This window comes from Dendropsophus ebraccatus, chromosome 4 (assembly GCF_027789765.1).
Source record: "Dendropsophus ebraccatus isolate aDenEbr1 chromosome 4, aDenEbr1.pat, whole genome shotgun sequence".
In the NCBI taxonomy this organism is placed as follows: domain Eukaryota; kingdom Metazoa; phylum Chordata; class Amphibia; order Anura; family Hylidae; genus Dendropsophus; species Dendropsophus ebraccatus.
Window position 1 is genome coordinate 133,751,155 of NC_091457.1, and position 7,661 is coordinate 133,758,815.

At 37.7% G+C, this 7,661-nt stretch overlaps 1 protein-coding gene across 1 annotated transcript in view; it reads left to right on the plus strand.

The window, feature by feature from the left end:
- Positions 1–6,818, plus strand: part of SLC6A11 (solute carrier family 6 member 11) — a 145,142-nt gene extending 138,324 nt beyond the window's left edge. The window contains exons 10-14 of the mRNA XM_069968818.1: positions 73–210; positions 2,574–2,676; positions 3,451–3,551; positions 5,934–6,104; positions 6,549–6,818. Of these exons, the coding sequence (XP_069824919.1) occupies positions 73–210; positions 2,574–2,676; positions 3,451–3,551; positions 5,934–6,104; positions 6,549–6,701 (666 nt within the window). The 3' untranslated portion in view covers positions 6,702–6,818. The remainder of the gene's footprint in view (positions 1–72; positions 211–2,573; positions 2,677–3,450; positions 3,552–5,933; positions 6,105–6,548) is intronic.
- Positions 6,819–7,661: the final 843 nt, after the last annotated feature.

Consider the following 7,661-nt stretch of genomic DNA (forward strand, 5'->3'; position numbering starts at 1 on the left):
AATCACTCATATCATTATAGTTTCATTTAGTGTTTCAGAATATCATATAACATACTTTGACTTTTGTTGTAGTTTGTTTGCGTGGAAAGCTTGGTCACCGCAGTGGTGGACATGTACCCAAAGATTTTCCGAAGAGGATATCGCAGAGAGTTATTAATCTTAGCACTTTCCATTGTATCCTATCTTCTTGGTCTCATCATGTTAACTGAGGTAAGGTTCTGTTTCACAATATATTTTATATCGAGAGGCAACACTAAGGAGAGGCATGGCCCCTTCAAAGACACAAATAGCACTGCATGCTTGTGATATTAACACTTATGTAGTTGATTTTGATAAGAGTAATGGTTCTGACTGAGACCATCAGAATGGCCACTATTTTACTCATTATGTTTTTTAAAGCAAATGTACCAGCGTTACCTTGCTTTTCTGTTTCTACCATATAAATCAAAAAGAAAGGACAAGGCACTACTCAAATCGCTGTATAATAGCAAAGGGTGCTCAACCCAACCTGGCATAAACAATAAACATAAACCAAAAAAGAAAAAAGAGAAAGCGCTATGCCAAAGATAGAGGGTGGGACATCCATGAAGGTAAAGAATCAAACTGTAAGTAATCTAGAAGTCTTTATTAAAGTACAAAAAAACACACAGCAGGTGCAAGACATACAAATAAAATCAATTAAAATGCACAAAGCACAAACATGGAACTGTGCAAAATAAGCACAGACCCAACAGGTACCCCGACATCTGTAGATACTGTATGAGAACCCCTACAATGGCTGATGTAATGTTGCAGGCTACAATATAAACCTAATGTAAGGTGTATGTAAATGCATAGATACGCCTGTAAACAGTGAATACAAAACAAAAGGTGGCAGAGGGTAAACGTGGCCAAATAGGCCCAAATAGCATAAAAAGATGTCACCATAGAGGGGAATCCATGTCGGGGTCCAGAGAGCCCCAAGCGTTCCGTCTCAACCACAAGACTTTCTCAAGAGTAATGGTGTGGTCAAGTTATGGCACATAAATAGCACCTGCAATTAAGGAAATCAATATCCATACATGTATAGTACACTACTCCGCCCGTAGAGTAAAGCCTGCTCTGCATTCCCGCGTTAGCCGCGGCGTCCACAACATAGCTCTGCGCATGTGCACAGCTCCCTAGCCACCTCCTCCTCGGTCACGTGAACTGTGACGTCAAAGGAAGCAAAACTTTATTAACAACACGCACGGACAATAACAAACCAATTAGTTAGTATATGCGTCGCAAATGTTTCAGGGTTTAATCCCTCCACATCCAACCAACCCACTTCTACCAACAAGGCAATAGATGTAAACACAAGTTCGCACATGATTATATATACGGCGCTGTTGTAGTCCAAAATACCAAATAAATATAAACAATAAAATAAATAATAAATAGATTTAGAGAAATAAATAAAAAATTTTTTAGAGTATACATATATACTATAAGCAAGTATCACTACTATGTGCAGGGAAAACAAGGGGAATTTTACCCTAAGGTGCAAACGGTAGTCATATAACAGACAATCTAGTGCTGAACAAAAATATATACAATAAATCATGTGTAAACAACAGTGTGGGAACTTATAGTACATTGAGTCGCAGTAACATATATCATATGACGAGAATAATATATTGCTCTGGCGAAAAAATATATATATGTGCGCTATGAGGGCAACACTAGTAAACCTCTACTATGTTGCATGGGACCTGATACCAACAGCACAAAGGCTATATGTACAAGGATCGGCACATATATCATAGTGTACAACCCGGGTCTTATGATAACCAAATGCATACGTTTACGTAGTCCCAATACAATAAGTAAACGTGACAGTGGGTGGTTAGACGAATACAGTATAATACCACAAACTAGTGAGTAGGAGAGTACCTTCATGGATGTGCCACCCCCTATCTTTGGCATAGCGCTTTCTCTTTTTTCTTTTTTGGTTGCTGTTTTTACCATAAATAAGCCGGTACGGGGAGGCCAATTCATAGAGGGGATGGGTTTCCTCCCACTGGGGGCAGGACGGCCCTCCTCCAGAGATTCAGGCCGGCTTTGTAATAGACTGGTGCCGTGCGTGGGAACCGGGCCTTGGTTAAAAAAAAAAAAGGACTGCGGCAGCGGCATCCCCAAGCCGGCACTAGTCTATTCATGGTAAAAACAGAAAAGCTATATACCACTGGTACATTCACTTAAAAGTGAATAGTATTAGGTTGTAATCCCAGAATAACAATATTCTTGCAAGCTTTTAGGTCCTGCAGCTTTTTAGAGTCTTATAGAGTGAGAGGACATTATGGTTATAGACTACTGTTATGAGAATATCCTGTAAGACATTGTACTGTAATAGTCATTAACTATTTTGCTAATCAGATTTTTAATTTTTAATCAGATTTTTAATGCTCGTCTATAACTATAATGTTTTTGTTTTTTTTAGATAAATATGTAATGTTTTACTAACTCAGTACCCCACTAGGCATATCATACTAAAAATGTTTAAATTCAACATTTGTTAGAACTCTAGAACTTTCTTGCTTTTTGTCTTCTAGGGGGGAATGTATGTCTTTCAACTTTTTGACTCGTATGCTGCTAGTGGTATGTGTCTGCTGTTCGTTGCAGTGTTTGAATGTGTCTGCATAGGTTGGATTTATGGTAAGTTTTATGCTGTTTATTATAATAAATGCCATTCAGTATGGTATGCATCGTCCTTGTTATCTGCATATACTTTACAGTTTGAGTTATGTCAGCAGAAAAGTTTACTTTATCTTAGTTTGGGTTTTTTAAGTGATCTTGTTTTTTTTTATAGATATGTAGATTTATACAATATATATATTTAAATAAATAATAAAAAAGAAAAAAAATTACAGGAACACTATGGAAACGTGTTATTATTTAGCAGGGAAAGGCAGCCATCTATTGATAATGAATATTATTAGCTACCGTTATTATCAATAGACATGGAACTAGCCAGTAATCCCTCCAGGGAAGAATCTAGCCAAAGGGTGGTCCCTGTAAGACCACCAAAACCCTGTACTGTTTTTCGAGACTCCTAAATGAGGCTCCACAGACTTTTTTTTGTGCATATTTGTATTTCCCAGGGGGCAATGCTCCTAGATTTTCAATGTGTTGTGCGCTTTTACTAGCAGCCTTGACTACTATAATATAACACATCACATCACACATGTTGAACCCATGTATAATAAAGGAAACCTTCAGTTATCATCATGGGAGACAGATCCAATGAGTACAGTACATGCATTTTTACTACTGTACCTTGAGAAGTTAGCCTTCATACAATATTGGGCACTGTTGCCCATTGAACCTTTTCTTATCTTCTTTCATTTTCTTCAAATAAATGAGTTATTAAGACTGTGTTGACACATGGAAACTTACAATTTGTTATAATATTATTACATCTGTTTATAGGAAGCAATCGGTTTTATGATAATATTGAAGACATGATTGGACATCGTCCGTTCTTCTTAATAAAATGGTGCTGGATGATTTTCACCCCTGGAATTTGTGCTGTAAGTTTAATAATACATTAACCCTTAGCTGTCTGTATACATATTGGTGCTGACAAGTATGGCTACGTTCGACTCGGTATATTTCTATTGATAAATATTACTGTAATAACACGGTCGGCGTGCCGGACTTCTGGTCCGGCACGCCGAAGGTCCCGGAGACATGAGGAATGGTGAGTGGACTGCCAGATATTTATGAGAGCCAGTGGGGGAGAGCAGTGTAGTTCCTTGAAAAAGCCTTGGTGGCGGAATGTACGTAGGGACGGAGCTAGCCGCTGCAATGGAAATGGGTGAGTGTTGGCTTTAATGCATGTTTATACAATGTTTAAGCGCACTATTGCACTTTATGCTTAGTCAGAGACTTTTTACATGGACTGGATAGCCTAGTTACATAGCAGTCCAGCACTTCACTGATTATATTATATACTTATACTTATATTGCTTGGCAGCACATTTTCATATACTTTTAATGTAATGGTGATCATTTTTTAGATTCTTACTTTTTATTTTATTGATTTATTGTACATGTACATCTTGAATTTTTGATTTGGTAATAAAAAGATATTTTTTAGCAATTTGGACTATACCCATATGTTTTCTCTTGTGTACTCATTACTGTAATAACGTAGACTATAGGCAACAGTAAACATGTATGCAGCATTGTAGTTTATCATGTGTTCCTCCCCATTTTCACAATCTCTACTTTCTTCCATGATGTACTTATCCACAGGATGGGGATAAATATTAATTTTCAAGCAACTCCTGGGATACTGTCACCTCCAAAACCCCTCTAGAACACTTTTAAACCCATCTAAATACAAAAATCAGATTCAGATTCAGCACATTTTGATCTACGTATGAATTTGAATTCTGAATCTTTTTACTCTTTTTACTGTAATTCTGCAAACTGAGAATGCTGATGCATACATAGGACTACTTAGCTAAGCCATATAACGGAGATAACTATTGGGGAATTCATTAGAGTAGAAAGGTAAAGATTACAAATTCAGAATCGTCTTGTTTTGAACTATTTTAGCATTATTATAGGTAACAGAATCCATTTATGTTTTAATACAAGTTTCTGAAAACTGTTTAAAGGGATCCAGTCAGGTCCTGTGTGCAATATAACCCTTCCCCAATACCTTTAGTTGTCAGGTACAGCATTTGCGCCCAAGAGCCTGTAGTGGCATAGCATTTCCAAAATGTTTAATCCCAATTCTGACACCCAGCAAGAATGCAATAAGGGGAGAAGCTGCTGCAGCCTATAGTAATGCTGCCTCTCTACTCCTCTATGCCCCTTACACTTGATAGGTACCCTGACTGCTGGGAACTTGATGAAAGGCCCAGCATTCAGGATGCCAACCAGGCATGAGTGGCTGGGAAAATGGTGGAGGCAGTATGACCACATGCCACCATGGCTCCAGCCCTGTGCCTACTTATTGGGAATTAAACATTAATTTGAAAACAACATGTTACAGTGGAGCTGGAGAAGCTTTCAATAGGGTGCGTTCACACGTACAGGAGCCGCAGTGGATTTCCCATTGTAATTTCCGCTGCGATCCTGTGTCCCATAATTTTCGATCACTTACATACAGCAGATTTGTCATTCCATTTTAAAGCTATGTTCACACATATATTTTCATAAAACTACGGCCGTTGTTGCCGATTGCAACAGCGACCATGATTAATACAAAAATATATGTTGCATTGCTGTCTATGGAATCTCGGCCGGAGTGTATACACATGGTATACACTCCAGCCGGGATCCCTAGCGGCGCTGTGAGAAACTGACATCTCAGTGTTCTGTGGCCGCTATTCAATGAATAGCGGCCACAAAAAACCCTGCCGGTGCACACTATGGAGTGAGCGTCTCCGGCCGCACAGTCCATAGTGTGCAGTGGAGAGTTCTGATGCGGGCGCACACGATCGCGCATGATCTTTTCTGAGACTGGCCGGGTCACAGAACGGCCGGTCTCTTACAAGGCCTGAACATGGCCTGAGAATGTAAAGCCCCTTCCCACTTAACCCGGCAGCTGCCAGGCTCCTGGCGCAGCGTGTGATCCACTATGGACCCTGTACGTTCGAAAGCAACCTTACAGAGAATTCTCCTCCTTAGCACTAGATGATAACTATGGCAGCTGACAGACTCTCCAGTGAAGTGTTGTCATTGGGTGTCAACATGTGTGAGGGTGATATAATAGAAGTATTTGATTTATAACAATATGAGGCACTGATGTCCTAAACATATGTTATGCTTTGTTATGTTATATAATGCTTTTAAATCAAATCTGTTATAAAGAAAAAGTCTTCCCCATGAAACATATATATATATATATATATATATATATATATAATTTTTTTTTTTGTTTTCCATTTTTATTACAGAGCATCTTTATATTTTTCTTGGTGAAGTACAAGCCTCTAAAGTACAATAACGTATACACCTATCCACCATGGGGTTACGGTATAGGGTGGATGATGGCTCTGTCATCTATGGTTTGTATTCCGTTGTGGATAATAATAAAGGTGTGGAAGACTGAAGGAACCATATCTGAGGTAAAAATGTTAAGAACTTCATGATAATAGATGTTATTGTCTGGCAAAGTTTGTGTATTATTTTATATATAGTAAGTATTACTTTTATATAGAAGATTACTTTTACATAGGGTAAAAGTAGTTCAGTTAAAGGGATCTCCCATCAACAATATAGGGTTCATTTAAATATAACAACATATTATTAACCCCTTATAGACCAAGCCCATTAATGCACAAATGCCCGGGTCAAATTAATTCAATGTTCCTCCCCGCCTTCTAAGAGCCAAAGCAATTTTATTTTTCCATCTACATGGCTAATTGGGGTGTCAATTTTAGTCTCTAGGAGGCTGGGGGGATGATTAAACATGTATTTTACCTAACTAGATAACCCCTTTAAAGGGTTAAAGTTACACAATTGGCTTTCTGTATTATTCCCCTAACCAAATGTAACCTTTTTCATTTCAGAGATTTAAATCTTTGATATTACCCAACCCAGACTTAAAGATGAGAGGAAAGCTTGGAGCTGCCGCCTGTACAAACGCCGTAAACGACTGTGACCCCAAGCTTAAAGGTGATGGAACCATATCGGCCATTACAGAAAAAGAAACACACTTCTAAAGGATATTTTATTTGACACTTGTTGTTTTGTAAAATAAGAATCTGAAAAGAATATAATTTCACTGAATTAATAGAGGCTCACCTGTTTCGCACAAATTTTAACATGTTTAATTTCAAAGTGCACATTGTATAATGTTTAAAGTGATTTTTTTTTTACTTATTCTATAAGTGACTGATTATAAACCAGTATTGTATGGGTTTTTTTAGTGCCAAGTTTATGTAATGTTGTGATAATGGTCAATGTTTTATAGAGCTATAGACACATGTATAGCGTGTTGTAAAATTTTTATACTTGGATTTTATGAAGCATGGTGTTTATATAGGATATTCTTCTAATCTCATATACACAGTTATGACCATTCCAGCTGGTAATGTATGTCTATGAACAAGCTTCTTACATTGTATTATGGTTCTGTGCTCATTCTCCTTATTTGTGACCTATCCATATACTGGCCCCTGAGTTTTACCCATCTCTCTTTTTGCCAAGGTAAAAAGACATTTAATTGCTAATATTTGGTGAGTTGCTGTACTGTATGTTTCTATGTGACTAAACAGTTTATACCTTTTTGTGTACTATTACTTGTTTAATACAAAAGAAAATACTTGTATTTAATGATAACGTTAATCAATTAGATTTCCAGTTAATGCCTCATGGAATTGTCCTCATAACATTGACCTTAAAGAATGGAATTGGGGAAATTTAATAGGGGTTCTCTGACACAACACAATCATTATTCACATAGAAGCAGAAAACACGGTCTATGTCTATACTTTTTCTTTTTAATGTTTTTGACAGGTTCCTTTTAAGCACAAGAGCTAACTTTCTGGACCACAAGTACATACATTTCACATGACTATTATGGGGTCTTTAAATAATGGGGCCCAACACAGAAGTCGTTCCACTGAGGCCACGACTACCTGGAATTCCAAAGTCCAAAAACAGTCCCCCCTCCTGGTGTT